This window comes from Budorcas taxicolor, chromosome 7, assembly GCF_023091745.1.
Source record: "Budorcas taxicolor isolate Tak-1 chromosome 7, Takin1.1, whole genome shotgun sequence".
Classification (NCBI taxonomy): Eukaryota; Metazoa; Chordata; class Mammalia; order Artiodactyla; family Bovidae; genus Budorcas; species Budorcas taxicolor.
The window spans coordinates 56,852,605-56,873,074 of NC_068916.1; the positions used below are offsets into that span (position 1 = coordinate 56,852,605).

General features: G+C 45.1%; 1 protein-coding gene across 1 annotated transcript in view; it reads left to right on the forward strand.

Moving 5' to 3' along the window:
- The window catches only part of SH3RF2 (SH3 domain containing ring finger 2), a 131,143-nt gene extending 111,071 nt beyond the window's left edge, over nt 1–20,072 (forward strand). The window contains exons 6-10 of the mRNA XM_052643910.1: nt 4,765–4,856; nt 6,318–6,488; nt 13,729–13,979; nt 17,454–17,812; nt 19,809–20,072. Of these exons, the coding sequence (XP_052499870.1) occupies nt 4,765–4,856; nt 6,318–6,488; nt 13,729–13,979; nt 17,454–17,812; nt 19,809–20,072 (1,137 nt within the window). The remainder of the gene's footprint in view (nt 1–4,764; nt 4,857–6,317; nt 6,489–13,728; nt 13,980–17,453; nt 17,813–19,808) is intronic.
- Nucleotides 20,073–20,470: the final 398 nt, after the last annotated feature.

A 20,470-nucleotide genomic window follows, 5' to 3' on the forward strand; every position in this document is an offset into this window, starting at 1 on the left:
TAAATACATCCTTGTAGACTATCTTATACCCCAATAACTTGTACCTCCCACTCCCCGACCCCTATATTGTCCCTCCCCACTCTTCACACTGGTAGCCCCAAGTTTGTTCCCTGTATCTGTGAGTCTGCTCTCTTTTTGTTATATTCACTAGTTTGTTGTATTTTTTAGATTCCACTGTTTATTGTTGTTGTTAGTCACCAAGTCATGTCCCAACTCTTTTGCAACCCCATAGGCTGTCACCTACCAGGCTCCTCTGTCCATAGGATTTTCCAGGCAACAATACTGGAGTAGGTTGCAGTTTCCTTCTCCAGGGGATCTTCCACATCTCCTGTGCTACAGACAGATTCTTTACCAATGAGAAACCAGGGAAGCCCCCCAAATCTTAAAAATGTATTGATACACGGAAAAAACAATAGAATAGTGTCCATAATGTGGCATTTTTCCATAAATTAAATAATAAACAGGTATAGATATATGATGTTGGTATATGCATACATACATTTTCCCAAAAAAAAAAAAAAATCACAAGAAAGCAGTAGCAGTGATGAGATTTGAATAATACAGTTATACTGGGAAAAGGGTAGTAAGCAATATCATACAGTATTTGTCTTTCTCTTTCTTATTTCACGAAGCATAATGCCCTCCAAGTCCATCCATGTTGCTACAAATAGCAAAATTTTGTTATTTTTATGGCTGAGTAATATTCCATTGTGTGTGTATATGTACCATATCTTCATTATCCATTCATCTGTTGATGTACACTTACATTGCTTCCATATCTTGGCAATTATAAAATATGCTGCCATAAGCATCAGGGTGCATGTATCTTTTCAAATTAATGTTTTTAGATTTTTTGGACATGCACTCAGGAGTCAAATTTCTGGATCATTTGGTAGTTCTATTTTTAAATTTTTAAAAATTAAAATTTAAAAAATTTTTAATTTTAAAAATTTAGAAACTTCCATACTGTTTTCCACAGTGGCTTCAGCAGTTTACATTCCCACCAACAGTGTATGAGGGTTTCCTTTTCTTCCTGTTCTCACCAACATTTGTTATTTGTGTTCATTTTGATGATAGTCATCCATTCTGGCTGGTATGAGGCGACATGTCATTGTGGTTTTGATTTGCATTTCCCTAATGATTAGCAGCATTGAGCATCTTTTCATGTGCCTGTTTACCATCGCATTTAATGTCGATTCCATTCTTCTGTCCATTTTTAAATCATATCATTTTGTTTTTTTAATGTTGAGTTATGTGGAGTATTTATATATGTTGAATATTAATCTCTTACTGGTCATATAATTTACTGATACCTTCTCCCATTCAGTAGGCTGTCTTTTTATTTTGTCAATGGTTAACCTTTGCTGTGCAAAAACTTTTTTTAACTAGGTCCCACTTGTTTATTTTTGCTTTTATCTCCTTTACTTTAGGAGACAGATCCAAAAATATTGCTACAATTTATATCAAAGAGTTTTCTGTCTATATTTTACTCTAAGTTTTATCGTATCCAGTGTTACATTTAAGTCTTTAATCCTTTTTGAGTTTATTTTTGTACATGGTATTTGACAATGTTCTAATTTCTTTTACATGTAGCTGTCCAGTTTTCTCAGCATCATTTATTGAAAAGACTGTCTTTTCTCCATTGTATATTCTTGATTCTTTTGTCATAGACTAATTGAATATAAGTACGTAGATTTTTTTCTGGGCTCTCAAACCTGTTCCATTGATCTATGTGTCTGTTTTTGTGCCAGTACCGTTTTTTTTTTACTGTAACTTTGTACTGTAATCTGAGGTCAAGGATTGTCATCCCTCTAGCTCTGTTCTTCTTTCTCAAGATTGTTTTGGCTATTTGGAGTCTTTTGTGTTTCCATACAGATTTTTAAATTATTTTAGGTCTGTAAAAAAAAAAAATTCCTTTGATATTTTGATAGGGATTGCAGTGAATCTGTGGGTTACCTTAGGTAGTATGGTCATTTTAATAATATTGATTCCCTGCCAAGTTGGACTTTTTCCTAAATTTCTTCTTCTGATCTTTCATTGTTAGTGTATAGAAATGCAACAAATTCTGTATATGAATTTTGTATCCTGCAACTTTACTACTAGAGTTCTTGATGAGCTCTGAGCTATAGTAGTTTTTCTGGTGGTGTCTTGAGGATTTTCCATGTATAGTATCATGTCACCTGCAGACAGTAACAGTTTTACTTCTTCCTTTCCAATTTGGACTCCTGTTATTTCTTTTTTTCTCTGGTTGCTGTGGCTAGGACTTCCAAAACTGTGTTGAACAGAAGTGGTGAGAATGGACCTCCTTGTCTTATTCCTGATCTTAGAGGAAATACTTCCAGCTTTTCACCATTAAATATGATGCTAGCTATGGGTTTGTCATATCTGGCCTTTATTATGTTGAGGTATGTTCCTTCTATGCCTGCTCTCTGGAGAGTTTTTCTCATAATGATGTCAAATTTTATAAAAAGCTTTTCGTACATCTATTAAGATAATCATATGGTTTGGGACTTTTTAAAAAGCTTATTAAAATATATTTTATATACAATATCATATTTCACATACCATAAAATATATTTTACATTTAACCCATTTAAGATATATAAATAGAACTATGTAATGTTTCTTGTGTCTTGCTTTTTTCAATCGGCATAATGTTTTCACAGTTTATCCATGTTATGGCATATATCAATACTTTATTTCTTTTGTGGTTGAATAATCTTCCACTGTAAAATATTATTCCATTGTATAGATACACCATGTTTTCTTTATTCATTCTTCAACCAATAGACATTTAGGTTATTTCCACCTTTTGTCTATTATAAATAATACTGCTGTAAGATTCAAATACAAGCTTTAGTGTGGTTGTATGTTTTCATTTCTCTTGGATGTCAGACTTAGCGAATCATATGGTAACTCTACGAGTTATCTGAGGGGCTGCAAAACTATTTTCCAAACAGCTGGAACCATTTTACATTTCCACCAACACTGTATGAGGGTTTAGATTTCTCTATACTCTTGCCTGGAGAAGGCAAAGGCACCCCACTCCAGTACTCTTGCCTGGAAAATCCCATGGATGGAGGACCCTGCTAGGCTGCAGTCCATGGGGTCGCTGAGGGTCAGACATGACTGAGCGACTTCACTTTCACTTTTCATTTTCATGCATTGGAGAAGGGAATGGCAACCCACTCCAGTGTTCTTGCCTGGAGAATCTCAGGGACGGGGGAGCCTGGTGGGCTGCCGTCTATGGGGTCGCACAGAGTTGGACACGACTGAAGCAACTTAGCAGCAGCAGCATAGTCTTGCCAACCCTTCTTACTATCTAACTGGAATGGTTTTCTGATCCTATAACTGAATTGAAACATCACACACACATACACAACCATACATATATTTATACAATCATTGACACAGACACACACACAAAACTATTTCCATGCCTTCTTGCACACACCTCTAGAGTTCATAGACATATATACAGAATTCCAGATAGACGTTCACAACCATACATACATATGTCACACATAGCATACATGCTTATCTGATCCACATGCATGAACACAATAAGATATACAATAGACCAGTGCCATCAAACATGTACATACAATTGTCACAGGTTCTGAATAAACATACACACTTGTACACACATACTCAGTAATGGATTCACAACTGCTCAAACACACATTATGCAAATAATAGTTGTACCCACAAAGCACAGTCCTAAAAAGGCACATATATGTAGCTACCATCACTAAAAGGTAGATAACTGAAGACTGGTTGAATGTGTTTACTCTGGATGGCATGGAAATAGTTGAGATTTCATTAATATTTGGTGTAGTGGGTAGAAAGATGTTTTCATTCATTCATTAAGTTACAAGTAACATATTAAGCATATAAGAAACACAAGATAAACAAGACATAGTCCCTTCCTCATGAACTTGTAGTCTAGTGATGGGGGATGGTCAGTAAATAAACAAGGAAACAATCACGGTCTGTGATATGTGCTGAGAAGAAAATAAGCAAGGTAAAACATTAGATAATAAGAGAAGCCTCAGGATAGTTGGCAGTTTCCAGATGCTTTTAGAATTTTTGCTCCCTCTTTCAGCCTGGAAAAGTGAAGAGGTTGCAGATTCACCATCACTAAGTCACAGGATAAACCGGTGTGTGTGTGTGTGTGTGTGTGTGTGTGTGTGTGTGTGTGTGTGTATTAATACTAACATTAGTGAGAGTATGGGCTCAGGACCTGGAGTACCTGGTTTTCAATGTCGGTTCATTCTAGTTGAGTGATTTTTCTCTTTCCCTCAGTTCCTCATCCAAAAATAGGGATAATAATAGTTCCTTTAATAAGGATTAAACTAGCTGATACTTACGAAGCACTTAAAACTGCCTGGTGAGTGTTCTCAACATTAGCCATCCTATCATTTTTCGAGAACAGGTTTTCTTAGAGGGAGGTGAGTGCTCTAGGAAATGGGTGGGGAGGGGCTGGGGGAACATAAAGAAGAGCCTGACAGTGCTCTGTTGACTGTAAATTGAACGAGCCTTCATCCCAAGCCTTATCTGAGCAGTCTTTTGGAATGTGACCCTGGCATACCACCCCAACAGTCCATAAACCAATCCACCACCTCTCTGCTCTGCCCACGGCCACAAACCACAGAGAAAAAGACACACGATGGGTGGTGCTGGGTGTGCCTGTTGGTTTTTAGTTGCATTAGAATGCAGCAGCTCTGCTGTGGGTCTGGCTCCTAATGCTTGCTGTTTCTGCAGGTCAGCACCTATCCCCCTGCACCTGCCTCCCCAGGACATTCCACAGCCATTGTCAGTCTTCCTGGCTCCCAGCAACACCTCTCAGCTAACATGTGAGTAAAAAAAAAAAAGAAAAGAGTTCAACCCTCCACTCCTGGTCCTGGCACAGAACAGTCATCTTTGCCATCCCTCTGTCATCAAGCATCCCCATCCCTAACCATCCCATGCAGAGAAACAACAGCTTCCCTTCCTTTACAATGTCCAAAGGAAATGATGAAAATTACAAATTACCGAACTACATCATCCTGGCCCATTATTTTACAAAAGCAGAAAGAGACTAGATTATGTACCAAAACCTTACAGGGAGATTGGGTACTGAGTGATTTCTGTTGTTTTTCTTTAGATTCACAATGCTTGGTCATCAGTAGATGCTGCTGTATCAGTGAGAAATAAATATAACATTTCAGGAGGGAAAGAAATCTTGCAGATGAGAACATTCTCCTAGCCCCTTTGATAAAACCTTTCAGTGCCTCAAAGTCCTTAGAGCAGTTGTCCCCAACCTCTGGGCTCTAATGCTGATGATCTGAGGTGGAGCTGGTATAATAATGACAGAGATAAAGTGCACAATAAATGTACTTTGTGCACTTGAACATGTACTTGAATCATCCTGAAACCATCCCACTGGCGCCAAAAAGATTGGGAACTGCTGCTTTAGCGTCTATCCAGCTCGAAGCCATACACTTTTAATGCCAAATCTGGGAAAGCAAAGTGGGTTATTTTTAATGCCTTTAGTTGGGTAATTATTCTCCTTCCAAAGCCTAACTACTCCCCAGGGTCTTTATCCCCCAGCTCATACCTGGATGTTATCTACCCAAGCTACTATGTGGACTTCAGAGTGGAAAGTCACTGCTCCAACCCAAGAACATTTCTGCCACATTTCAAGCCCATCTTCCTCCATCCCACAATGCAGCCAATATTCATTCTACTGTGTGCTGAAACACTGAAATTAACCCTTGCCTCCCACTACCCCATGTCCATCTCCTGCCTACATTAAGCTAGCATCTTGTGAGTCAGACACGTCACTACCCTCAGGAGAGAGAATGGATCAGAGAGGCTTCTATGCTGACCCCTCGGTTCCCTGAACCTTGATGGCTGTGACCACTGTCTTGAGGGTACTCTAAGCAGTGTGAACAAGCATCCTATATAAAACCATCACTTTCAGGCTTTCGACCCAACTCTGCCACTGATTCCTGGTCACCAACTCCTTTCTCTGTTCTCAGCCAGTTTCCCCAATGTCAAAATACTGATGTGACCTCAGTGAGTGACCTGGAGCTTCAGAGTACTCTATGCAGGAGGGAGGAGATGGAGGGGGCAGGGATTTGGGGCCCTCCACTGCAACTGCAGTAAGATTCCACCATTTCTATCTGCCTTACATAGTGAGGTTTCAATTCTTAAAAGATGTTTAGTGCTAACCACTGGGTCATGGACTCTGAGTTTTCCTCTCCCTTCACCCTTTGCTGGTTCCATTAGGCACACTCACCAGCGTCCTTCACCAGTTCCCTGTGTTTCCCCAGGTTTGTAGCTCTGCACTCCTACTCAGCCCATGGACCTGATGAACTGGACCTACAGAAGGGAGAGGGTGTCAGGGTCCTGGGCAAGTACCAGGACGGCTGGCTCAGGGGCGTCTCCTTGGTGACCGGGCGAGTTGGCATCTTCCCCAACAACTATGTCATCCCCATTTTCAGGTGCGTCCTCTCCAATCTCAGGAATCAGAGGGTTGGATCATCTAGGCAAGAGTCCATCTCTGAGTGGAATGGCTGAAAGACTCAATCCTTTCAGAGCGTGGGCCAAGAAACAATTTTTGCTTCACTATCCTCCTAATGGTTAATTTAAAAAAAAAAAAAAAAGTAAAATAGTTATCTTTTAAATAGCTCTTCACATTTTACAAGTATTGATACTTTTGCATCTTTTAACTCTTTGGCTATGCTCCAGTCGGACACAACTGAGTGACTTCACTTTCACTTTTCACTTTCATGCATTGGAGAAGGAAATGGCAACCCACTCCAGTGTTCTTGCCTGGAGAATCCCACGGACAGGGGAGCCTGGTGGGCTGCCATCTATGGGGTCACACAGAGTCGGACACGACTGAAGTGACTTAGCAGCAGCAGCAGCAGCATGCTCAAGTATCCCAGTAGGTGGGTGTTATTTTACAGATGATGAACGTGATGTGCAGTTAACCAGCCTGCTCAGGAACTAGACTTCAGTTCTACTGTACAGCCCCCACAAATCACTCTTCACTGTCTTCACCCAGACACTCCATAATCATAGAACAATGGGAAAGCCCAAAGATCAGAAGACCTATGGGAGCACCTTAGGAGACTTCCCAGGATGTGGTGCCATTAGGCAAGGTTTTCGTGACTCAGACCACTACCCATACATCCAACCCCCCACTCATGTGCTAGTTACCCTGCAGGTCTTCTTTCCAAACAGCTTTCCCAACCTTTTTCATTCTCTGGCACATTCATCAGTTGCACTGCTGCACAGTTTGTTCAGCCACCTCATACAACCACAAGTACACACAGGCCCCCAAAACTATCCATGGCTCCTCCTATACGTCCAGGTGCTACCTCCACCCCCTATAAGTCCAGGCAAAGCCTATCACAAGGTACCAAGCCCCTTACCACACATAAACACTACCTTTATGACATACCAGAGAGTCATAACTCCAAGGAAAGGGATAATCCCATTGTTCTCTATAGGGGTTAGAGCAGGAGTCATATGTGGCCAGTTTGGGGGACCTTCCTGTAGGTGGGCAGTGTGTCCAGAGGAGGGCTGCAATGGTGAGAAAATAGAAGCTACATCACTGGATAAACCTAGAAAGACACTAGGATTGTTTGAGTGCAGAAGACAAGGGTCAGAGAGACCATAATAGACGGTGTAGATCAGGAAGCAGGCTTGTTCCCTCAGGGGACAGTGAACCAGTGAATACAACTTAGAAGATTCTGGTTCAATAAAAGACTGCGCTTGCTTTTATTGAGGTGGCGGATCCCCTTTCTAGATAGAATACAGGCAAAGTGTGGGTACCAATAGATCCAGGCAAAAAGATTTCTTTGCATGCCAGAAAGTTGGAATAGAAGGTCATAGTTACTCCCTTCGGTGGTTTTTGGAATTTGTTAGAAATTTGCAAAATCCCCAAAGGCAAACTAAGGATGCCTATAACTGATGCTTTAATCCATTTAGTCAGCAAATATATACTGAGCACAGTAGGTTAGGCACCCTTCTAGATACTGGAGAAACACCAGTGAACAAAATACACAGAAATCTCTGCCCACTGGAGCTTATACTCTGGTGGGATGGACAGAAAGGACGTGTAAGGAATATAAGTGGTGTGCTGATGATAAGGTCTAAGGAGAAAAAATCAGTCAGGAAAGGGGGATAGAATTTATGTAGGGGTGACTACAATGTTAATAGTCTGGTCAGGGGTGGGCTGGCTGAGCGGTGAGAAGGAAGAACAGAGGGGTGCGGGAAGCGCATTCCAGGGAAGCGCATTCCAGGCCCAGGGAACAGCGAGGACAGATCAAAGGCCCTGGGGAAGGAGCACCCTGACCTGAAGGCCGAGGGGCTGGATTAGGGAAGGGAGGGGGCTCCTACAAGATGAGGCCAGAGTGGTGACAGGGATTCAGATTCAGAATTTGCTCAGTCATAATGAGGAATGTGACTTCAACCATGTTATAGGGCTTGGAGCAGAAGCGTGACATGATCTAACTTGCATTGTAATTAGAACCCCTCTGGTTGCTGGGTTGAGAGTAAACTGTAGAAAGGTGGAAGCAGAGAGACTGGTTAAGCGGATATGGTAAGAATCCGGGGGGTCGGGGTTGGGGGGAGCTAGGGCGGGAAGGGGGGCGGTGTTGACGGTGAAATGAACAAAGGTGCTGGCTGTGGAGGGAGGGAGGGGGCAGTGGTTAGATTGTGGTTTATTCTAAAGGTAGAAACAATAGGATTTTCTGACAAATCCAATTCTGGGTGTAAAAAGAGAGGATTCAAAGTGAATCCTGAGTAACTGAAGACAAGGTTGCCTTTTACTGAGATGGAGTTGAAATCCAAAAGAGGAACAAACAGGTTTTGAGGTGTTAGTGAGGGGAAGCAAAAGCCTGGTTTGCAGCACATTGTCTCAGATGCCTTAGTATTCCTAGTAAATGGTTGCGTCTATACACATCTAGCATTTAAGAAAGAAGTCTAGGCTTAAGATGAAAGCCCAAAGACTAGATGAAATCATCGAGGTAAGATCCGTTGTGGTGGAGAGAATGACGGTGAGCCGGGAGCTCAGTTCCTCAAGGAAACAGGGAAAGTGATGTCTGCAACAAGGCAGAGTAGGAAATGGTAGAGTCTGTTCTTGTGAGTCCAAGCTGGGAAGTCTTGAGGAGAGTGGGAGGATAGTTCAGAAGTGACAGAGAAGAGCAAAGACCTACCTTAACACATGAATAGTCTTCCCTGGAAGAAACTATCGTGAACTCTCTAGGGCCATCTCTACTACTCTAGTGGGGCATTTGCATCAGGCCTTAGCCTAAAGTCCTGATTATTCCATAAAAAAACCATTAAAGTAAGAGTCACTGTATAATTCATCATCCAAACTAGGACACTTTTGAGATAGAAGAGGGACACTACCAGGAGTGCAGGTGTAAACTGAGACTCTCCCTGGAAAATCTGGACTTAAGGTCACCCTAACTAGAATGCACATGGGACTCTGTTCCAATGTAGTTCAAGGCTCCAGCTTCCCATTCTCTCCTTGGCTTTTCTCCAAGGTAGATCTATTCTTGGGCAAATGATGAGCTTCTCGACTCACTCTATCCGAGGTGGCAGTGTGTCTGATGGTGGATAGATGTTCAGCAGCACCGTAGGTGGCCATGAGTCCCTCCCCACCCCTGGCTCATAGAAACCTGATTATGTGCATATATTGAGATGCTGCTGATGCTGATGCTGATGTGTGTGTTTGCTTCCAGGAAATCAGCATTTCCAGAAAGGAAAGTCACTGTCACAGTATAATCTCCTTAGGGCTATTAGTTGACACCAGATCAATGCTTTCTCTGTGTGTATGTTTCCTCTGACAGCCTCCCAGATGCAGAGAAAGTTTCCATCCCCAAAACCTTGGATGCAGATGACATGCTCAATTTGTCTATCTAGGGGCAGCTCACCCTTGTTCTTAACAACCCTTCTCACTGTGGGAGGCTTGGTTCCTCCCAGTTCTCAGGGCTAAATGAGGCCAACCTTTGTCAGTGGAGTTTCTGCGACTGAGTGGGTTGGACTACATGTGCGAGGTCACTTTCTGCTCTTTGGTTCTGTGTGAGTGAGAGGTTTTCCCCCCATTTTCATTGTGTGTTTGCAGGGATGGCTCTGCACTACCTCCAGCCCCCATGGTGTACAGGACTGCCTTTTCTAAGACAGCCAGACCTCCAAGGTGTGAGGTGCCCCCTGAGATTTGAACCTTTGCTCTTAATCAGCATCATCTCCTAATGCACTGAGCCAGACAGAGTCTGGGGATCAACTGAGAGACCAGAGTTGACCAAAATGCCAGGGTTTCGATTTACGGTTCAGCAAGTGAGCCTTTTAATTACCGAAAGAGGAGAGGCTGCTGGGGTGTGTGAAGCTCCAGCACTCTGCTAGAGGGTAACGCCAGCCTGTCCAGCTATGCTGACCACACCTAGATCTCTGCCACCACGACCTATTCCCCAGATCCCAGAGATAGCCCGTGGGTCGGGGGTACACAACACTTGTCATGTTTTCATTCAGGCCCTTCGTAGCAGCACCTACATGCTTTGGGGTTTCCTCCTCCACACCCAGTCTCAATGGAGGCATGTTTCCTCCCATTTTAGAGGCTGCAGAAACCAGCTGCTCCCCATTCCTTCTCCTCCTCTTCACTCTCCCTCTCCCCTCCCCATCCTCCCCAACCTCCTCAGCTCATCACCACAGCTGAGGGGGACAGGCTTAGCCTCTCAGAACTTGGAAACGGGAACAAGGAAGGAACAAGGGAGGAAAGTACATGGGCCAAGTTGAAGACCGTTCATGGCGAGCACTCAAGCAGCAGCCCCTGATCAGACACTCCCCACCTCAGACTCCTGCCTCCCACTCTCAGCAGCCTCCCTAGGATCCTGTTTCCACGCTCTTTCCACTCCTTTCTGTCCTCCCAATAAACGCCTTTCTGCCCAGTAAGCTGGGATATTTCTCTTTCAGGCAGCCTTCACCAGACTCATATGCCATCCCATTGCCTAAGGGGTAGAGAAAAGTGACAGGTGGGCCACCACTCACTGTCCTTTAACTTGCTACACAGAACTGTATAAAGACTGTCACAGTGCAAGCTTTTGCCTTACCAAGAGGCTACTGCCAGTACTGAGCAGGGTAGAGGGCACATGTGTCAGGCCCCTTTCATGTACTACACAAGTTCTTAAGGGCTTATATCTCAGGTAGAAAGGGGGACACACTCAAAGCAGTACAGTGGGGCAAATCAGAGGCAACATGCTCACCTCCCCCTTAAACCCAGAATGCCTTTCAGTCTCTCCATCTAGAAAACAGGGATCATAACGTCTGCAGATCTCGGGTGTCATGGGGATTAATGAATGTATGTTAGCACAGCATTTTGATGTTAGAAGAACATGCTGGGTAAGTGCTGAGTGGTTTTTTTTTTTTTTTCTGGCTGTGCTGGGTCTCTGGGTCTTCTTCATTGCTACTTGGGCTTTTTTCTTGTTGCAGTGAGCAGGAGCCACTCTCTATTTGTGGCGCATGGGCTTCGCATTGCAGTGGCCTCTCGTTGCAAAGCACAGGCTCTAGGGTGCTCAGGCTTTAGTCGTTGCAGCTCCTGGGCTCCAGAGCACTGGTTCAGCAGTTGTGGCACTTGGGCTCAGTTGTTCCCTCGTGGACCAGGGATCAAACCCATGTCTCCTGCACTGGCAGGCAGATTTGTTGCCCCTGAGCCACCAGGGAAGCCCATGTTGATCTTTTTGCCAAAAAACATAGAAGGGTTCAGTGTTGGGAAGGGGACTTGAAATTTAGGAGTTTCTGGAATCCAGCCTCATCTGGGCCCAGAAAAATGAGGTTGCACCTCAGTCTATAAACAATTGTCCAAAGAAAGGACTAGTCAAATAAGCCTGGCTCAGGCCTCATTAACTTTTCTGTACTTGCTGCCGCTGCCACTGCCAACCATTTTGGAGCCTGTCTTCCCTGTTGCTGGTCCATTTTGCAGCATCCTACACTTTGAGGTCTTTGTTTAAAACACAGGCAGGTGCAGACACTGCCATGAAAGCCAGCGCTGGGGAGTGCTCTCGGCTCAGCCCTCATCTCCAGAATGCAGTCTGAGCTCGGACTGGTGGCCAGCCCACTCCGCTTCCCTGACTGCATCCCCAGAGACCAGAGGAAAATGAAAGCTGTGGACAGAAACCCCCTCACCACAAGCATCTGTCCCCAGGGCGTGTGGCTGCATATGCTTCATGGGCAGAGCTGGCCACATTAAGTGGTGCCTTTCCCATCTTGTGCAACACTGGTGGCTCATTATTAGACTACATACAATTTTTTAAGCAAAAGAGGGAGAGAAAAAGGAGAAATAAGAGGAAATTACCTAAAGAGAAACCTGGAGGCATTGACAGGGAGGAAACTACATGGGGACATCTTTGTGCCAGGACCTTGGTTGAGTTGGTTACCTCCAGGGAATTAGCAGAGGTTACTGAATCAACAGAGTGACAAGGTGATTGAAGAGCTACTCCACTGGGGCTATGATGTTGGGGTAGGATGGGACGAGGACAAGAGGAACGTGTAAAGTGACAGCCATTCCCCACGGGGTTCAGGGAGCTGCAGGCTGGAAAGCGATGGGCAAGAGATTGCTGTTTTCAAAATTTAAATACTATTCTTAAAAATTAAAGCCTAAAAAAAAAAAAATTAGAGCCTAAGGCTGAAGGATTAGGTTTTGTGGAGGCATGTGTTGGGCCTACCAGCTCCTTTGGTTTGTTTATTTCAAGCAGGATACAGGGTTTTCCAAATGATGAATGCTCTGACTAGCCAGAAGGTAGTGTATCTCTCAGTGATAAGAGCGTGGGTGACAAGGGCCAGCCTGGACCTGAGTTCAAATCTCAACTACCAGTAAATCTATATTTTTTAAATCTACAAAACAGTAGTATTTATAGTTGCTAACTCAGAAGGCTGCTGTGAAGGACGCATGAGATAATGTGGGCAAAGGACTTGGCCAATGCCAGACATACAGTGAAAGTGAAAGTATTAGTCACTCAGTCATGTCCGACTCTCTGTAACCCCATGGACTCCCCGTGGAGCCCACCAGGCTCCTCTGGAATTTTCCAGACAAGAATTCTGGAGTGGGCAGCCTTCCCTTCTCCAGGGGATCATCTCAAGCCAGGAATCGAGGCCAGGTCTCCTGCATTGCAAGCAGATTCTTTACCATCTGAGCCTAAGTGCTCAAAATGTGTGACACAGAATGGCTGGCTTCAGTGCTAAGTGCATTATGGCAGCCTTTCAACACTTTAATAATATATGCAGAACACAGAAGATATAAAATAAGTCATATAAAATCTCTGCCTCCAAAGAGTAGAATCTAGTGGACAAGTCACTGAACAAACAAGAAACTGCCCCTCCAAAGTGAGATGAGCACATACAAGGTATTATGCTCTAAACTCAGGGCTGAAGGAACATGGGGTGAAGAGTGATCAGAGCTGGAGTGAAAGAAGATGAAATTCAAATCTTCTTGTCCCACCAGGCCTTAGTAGGAGACCTCGTCCCTCCCTTAGAGTACCCACACAGTTATTCCAGGTGTGGGAGCTGAGGCCTATCTATTTAAGACTCTGTGTGGTATGTATATATGGGTAGGAGTAGGTGAGGAGAGGCCACATGTGGTATATGGTTGGGAGCTGACTGTGGTATATGGCTGGACTCTTGACTGAATTTTTTCTTTTTCTATTTCTTTAAAAAAAAAAAAAATTGCACAACCAGAAAGACATCTAGCGTTCCAGACTCCCGAAGTCCTGGTCTCTACACCACATGGACGTTATCCACCTCCTCTGTGTCCTCCCAAGGCAGTATTTCAGAAAGTGATCCCCGGCAGAGCCGGCCCTTCAAGTCTGTCTTCGTGCCCACGGCCATAGTCAACCCTGTGCGAAGCCCAGCCAGCCTGGGGACCCTAGGGCAGGGCTCTCTCCGCAAAGGACGAGGTAGCATGAGAAAGAATAAGTGGTGGCAGAGAGGTACGTGCCTAGACCTGAGGGATGGGGGCGATCTCACTCTGGGCAAACAGAGTGGTTTGGGGGTTTTGTTTTGTTTTGTTTTGCAAAAACAAGGATCTTTGCTTTAAGGTTGCTTTACATTTCCCAAATATCAAATTGTTTTATTAGATTAAGCAAGAGGGTCACAGCCCTCAGTCACTACATACACACACACTGATTGGGATGATACCAGCCCTGAGTACCAACGTGTAATTAGAACATGGCCTAGGCTGGATGCTGGTTCTTACTAAGACAGAATGACCAAAGCACTTGCTGGATCAGTGTTTCTCAAACTGTGCTCCGTGGAAACCCTCGGGGGTACCAAAAGGGAAATGAAGGATGCAGGGGAGGAGGAAAAGAGGAGTTGATGCTAAAAGCCCCTGAATCCCACTTTGTTTAACTAATATATGTACAAGTTTAAAAATTATATTATACAAAATTACACTATATTGTACAAATATATCCTTCCAATCCTTCACCCCCAGTCCCAAGTTCTCATCTATGTACATGCATACCGTGTAATCTAATACACTGTTCTGCACCTTGCTTTTATTTTTATATAACATCCACCTTGCGTGCATGGCAGCTACATAACTTCCTTCATCTTAAAAGCTGTGCTTTTATCTTCTAATATATTGAAACTCTGCATAAGACTTCATTTTGGGAGGTTCTAAAAAGTTTCTGAGACCCATTGTTCTATAAGACATCAAACCTCTATATTTGTACACCTCTCTAGAAGATGACAACAAGCTAAGCTAAGCTAACTTGATTTGTTCAACATCCCCTGACTTAGCCTGGGCTCTGCCATCCCTCCTTCGATCTTAAAAAAATAAAGGTGAACATGCAGTACTAGTCAGAGCAAAGGATTCGCATTGGGGCAATATGCCACACAGGAAAATGCCCTCAGAAAATTAAAGCAGTTATCTTAGTTCTACTCTTTCTCCGTGCTTTCTAGTCGCTTGCTTGGCTACTAATCTCAGCAGTCTTGCCTGTTTTAATTTGAGCCACTCGTGCCTCCCTCCTGCACCCTCCAGTGCCATCCTCCCCCCTCTCCCTGCAACACACACAATAAGTAATCCCACCACAATAGCCTTGGGAAAGTTACTTACTTCTTGGGTCTTCAGTTTCCTCATTTGAAAAATGAAAATAAAAATAGCACCTACCTCATCAGAGTAATAAAAGAATCCATTTAATAGTAATGATACGGTGCCTGGCACACAATAAGCACTCAAGAAATGTTAGCTATTTTTATAGCATTAGTGTCTTATAAGTATTATCATAGCTGTTACAATTCAGCAGATCATGTTAGGTCCACCCATAATGTGAATGTATCATTTCACGTAGTGCTGAAATGTTCACACTTATGAATGCCAAGAAGAACATCCCCATGGCAATGTTTCCCACTTCCTTTTGGACACTTCCTCTCTTCCTTACATCTGTCTTGATCAACTTGGAGTTTTGACCGATTGCATTGTGTGCACATGTAATAAGCTCCAACCTCTTGGAAATTAGGAACCCATAAGATAAACAGATATGGCAATAAACTGATTTTTCACTCATTTCCAAGAGCCTAAGGACAGGTCTGGGCTTCCTTGATGGCTCAGACAGTAAAGAATCCACCTGCAATGTGGGAGACCTGGATTCGATCCCTGGGTCGGGAAGATCCCCTGGAGGAGGGTATGGCAACACCCTCCAGTATTCTTGCCTGGAGAATCTCTGTGGACAGAAGTGCTTGGTGGACTACAGTCCATGGGGTTGCAAAGAGTCAGACACAACTGAGTGACTAAGCACAGCACAGCAAGGACAGGTCTGCCCAGCATGGCTTTGACTTTTCTAGGTCCCCGAAGCTTTCTCTCTCTCCCTTTCCCCAAGGTGAGGCTGGTCAAGCTATCAATCTCCCCAAAGCAAAGAGAAATGACAGAGAATTGACTATATGCACCTCACAGGGCTGTCAGTGGGAAAATAAATGTCGACATTGAAAGGTCAGACTCGTGTAAGCGGTGGCTGGCTTGCCAGCGGTGGCTGAGAATACCGACGCTCTTGAGTGAGTGTCTGCTTTTCATGTTCACACCCATCCTGATGAAGAGTCACGACACAGAACATGGCCTTGGATGGGCCCTCTGTGCCAGACACACGTAACTTTGATTCACACATGTGTCCGTAGAGTGTCACAGAGGACTAACATCTCTGCTATGGCTGCAAATGCTGGGAGACCCTTATGGAGAAATGACCCACAATGTGGCTCAGGGTGTCTCTCCTACTCCCCACCTCAGAGTACAATAACTTGCTGATTATCCAGATCACCCATAGGACATGTTCTCAAGGGGTGGGGAGCTCCTGTGTTCTAGAGAATTTGAGGGGAAGGAATGGCTTCCTTTTACAGAGGAGGCTCATCTCAGTTAAAAGCAAAAAAAAAAAGGAGGGGGGAATGAGCTCAGGGAAGTGAAAGGGGCAAAATCAAACTCCTAGACCATGCATGCATTTTTACAGTTTGCTTCTCCTTTACCTAGAAAAGAAAAAAAAAGTTTTCAAACATGGGGGCATTTATTATGTTCCAGGCACTATCCTAACACTTTGCATGCATCATAAAATATAATCTCACCTCAGCCCATGAGGTACTGTTGTTAGCTCCAGTTTACAACCAGAGGGGCCGAGGAGCAGGAAGGTGATGTGACTGACCAGCCCCTGGCTCCTTGAGAAGAGATCAGATTCCAGAGCTTGTGTCATGGGACTTGCCGAAGCTCATCTGTTCCCAACCCTAACTCGGAAATAGCCTTTCCAGATTTGCTTCCAACTACTGTCACATTTGCCCAGTAGACATGGTCTCTAAATCCCACTCAGCCTTCCTCCCCACAGACCCGATGAAGAGCAGAGGTCCCCATACCACAGGCATAATGCTTCCATCAGAATTTTCTTCAAGAAGTTGGTCAGAGTCCCCTCCCCTCTCTCCTCACTCTCCCTCCTGCTCATGCCTCTCAGCTGACTCATTCTTGTGAGTCTGTGTCTGCTGTCTCTTGCTTTGTCTCTGCTTTTGTGTCCTCTTTGGTCTGCATGACATTTCTGTTCTCTTCTCACTGTGAAGCCCTCTCTTTAGGACTGTCTTCTTCATATCTGTGTGTGTGTGTGTGTGTGTGTGTGTGTGTGTGTGTGTGTGTGTGAAAGAGAGACAGAGAGACAGAGAGACAGACAGAGGACGAATGGAGGTAATACACCTTCTGACACCACCCCCCACCAACACTCACCTAGCCAGTCATTGGCTGCCAGCACTGGCAAGCAGCACTAAAAAAAGAATAAGGTCACCTTTGAAAGACCCTGGGAGAATGTGAGCACAGTCAAATTGGGAAAGCACTTAACTATTCTGGGATATCAGGACGTACTGCCTACTCAGTGGCCCCCCTCCACCCCCAGCTGCTGTCAGCCGCCCCAGGGCTGATATCTCTGTCTTATAATTCTCAGATGGATCTCTGCAGAGACCCGTCCAGTCGGGGATCCCCACCCTCGTGGTGGGCTCCTTCAGACACAGCCCCACCATGGTGGTCCAGCCTCAACAGTTCCAGTTCTACCAGCCACAGGGGGCCCCCTCCTCAGCCTCCACGGTGGCGGCAGAGCTGGGACCCAAGCCCACTCCCACCGGGGAGCCTGCCCTCACGTGCGTCAGCAGGGGCAGCGACACCAGGATCCACACGGCAGCCAGCTCCCTCATCATGGAAGGCAAAGAAATTCCCGTCAAGAGTGAGCCTCTCCCCAAACCGCCTGCATCTGCCCCGCCCTCCATCCTGGTGAAACCAGAAAACTCAAGAAACAGCAGCGAGAAGGTAGGAGTAGGTGACATGGCAGCGGTAAAGAATCCTCCCGCCAGTGCAGGAGACACAAGAGACGTGTGTTCAGTCCCTGGGTTGGGAAGATCCCCTGGAGGAGGAAATGGCAACCCACTCCAGTATTCTTGCCTGGAATGTTCTATGAACAGAGGAGCTTGGCAGGCTACGGTCCATGGGGGTCACAAAGATTTAGACACACTGAACATGTATGCATGACCATGAGGTGACGTGAGGAGGGCCTGACTCTTTAGACCCCTAACTTTGCACAGTGTCTCAGCTCCTGAGATTTCAACTTTGAATGGATGAGGAATCAAAGGAATCCTCACACACAACCCCCCTCCACATCCTTATACCACCTCCATCCTCCCTGGACATGTTACTGAACCTCCTTGATGCTTCCAGAATATCTCATACATCCTACTTTCAAGGCCCAGGGGTGACTTGAAAAAGCATGGCTTTGGCCTCAGATACAATGTTGTTTTGAATTCCAGCTCTGCTGCTTGCTAGCTGGTGGCTCCGGTTAAAACATTTCACCTTTCTGAGATTTTTTGCTTAATCCGTAAAATGGCAGTAAGAAGAGTCATAGCCTCACAGGACCGGAGTGGAAATTATATGAGATGAGTAAAGTGCTTACACAGGGAATAATGTGTACCTGTTCACAGTATGGAGGAGGTAACTGAGACACAGCAGAGTGTAAGTGACTTGTCAAGGTCACACAGAGCTGTAACTACTCAATTGACCATTATCAGGACCTTTGTGGTTCTGTGGCTTTTCCATAAGAAGACATAAGAATTTTTGTAAACGTTTTATGTTCTCAGTAATATCTTTGAGGAAAGAAGGATGGTGGGATGGAGGAGGTAACAAGAAAATTAGGTGACTGTTACTGTTTCGTTTTGGGACTTCCCTGGTGGCTCAGCAATAATCTGCCTACAATGCAGGTGATGTAGGTTCAGTCCCTGGTTCAGGAAGATCCCCTGGAGAAGGGAATGGCAGCCCACTCCAGTATTCTTGCCTGGAGAATCCCATGGACAGAGGAGCCTGGCAGGCTACAGTCCATGGGGTCGCAAAAGAGTCAGACACGACTTAGCGACTAAAGAAACAAACAAAAGACAGGCAATGGCCAAGGTAAACACTGATTGTACCAGACAGATCCTGTAACAGGCTAGGAAAGAAGGGAGAGAGGAAAGGCTTATGCAAATGTGAGATGGTGACTCCCACACAGACAGGGAGCTGCTGATCAGCACCAGCCAACTGTTGGCAGAATGGGGCCCTGGCCCCGGTGCACCTGAGCTATATCATAAGAGACAGATGAAATCCTGACTTTTATATATGCAGTCTCCCAATTTTTCATGTTAGCAGCTAAAACTCTTAAACCTTCTGTAGACAAAGTGTAGTCAGCGGTGTCTAGTTTGCTGGCTCTGCTTTGAGGATTTATAAGTTAATCACAGAACTTGACGCAGTCAGCAGGTAGGCCTCAGGGAAGAGGTGGGCCTCAAGACAGGCCTTACTGGCAGGTGGAGAAGAGAGAGGGGAGGTGAACTTCTTATATTTTCTCTAAAGGATCATACCCTCTTGCCTAGGACCCTGTTCTTAGGTCGGTGATTGCCCCTTCTATTTCTCCTAGATAATCCCCATTCTTCAGTTCTTGATTGAAATAACTCCGCCTTTAGGAGGCCCTGCCTGACAAGTCCCATTCCAGCTTCAATTGGATACTCCTACCCACTCCCTTAGCATCTTATTCTTCCCCACGGAAGCACTGGTTCTCACTGTCATCTGTCAGGGAAGTTCTGTTCACTCTTGGATTTGTACATAGCACTTGACAGAGTGGTGATCCCTGGTGGACTCTCATGCAGACACAAGTATTTGCTGGAGGAACACATGAATGAGGCATTCCCAGAAGGGACAGGGTAAAGGAACAACGTGAGCCAAGTCCCGGGGGAAACAGCACAGTTCTCACACCTCAGCCATGTCCCTTTGTTCTCCTGTTTTACAGCAAGTCAAAACTGTGAGATTTCAGAACTACAGTCCTCCTCCCGCCAAACACCACACCTCCGGGAAGCCTGAACAGCCAGCCACCCCAAAGGGGTCCCAGCCTGAGGCAGCCCCCTTGGGCCCGGAGATGACCATCCTGTTCGCCCACCGAAGTGGCTGCCACTCTGGACAGCAGACAGACCTCCGGAGGAAGTCAGCTTTTAGCAAAACTGTGACCCCGGCGTCCACTGCCTCAGCCACGCAGACCACGTTTCCCAGCAAATGAATCTACAGGCGGCTTTTCCTAGACCCCAAAGAGGTGAATTGCATTTAAATATAGTATGCCTCCACTGAGGGCGTCCTGCTGTTCTTTGGGGACTTGAGCATGGGTCCTGTTCTGCCTTGTTTAGCTCCAGGAAAGGACAGGTGGGAGTGCAGATTCCTGCCTTGGCTAGGAAGGTAGACTAGGTGACCTTGCAGACGTAATGATTCTATGTCTCAAGACGACTGCCCAGACCAAGGAATGGGAGCTCATCCTGCCCACTCTCGTCCCAGTGTGGAATGTGCGCCCCTCATTCCCTGTGCTCTGTGTAGAATTTCTATGATGCTCTAAAGCGGGGTTCAGCCGGGGGATCACAGTGGTAGAATGCTGGCGTTACTTCTTTGACCTCAACATCTTAGAAC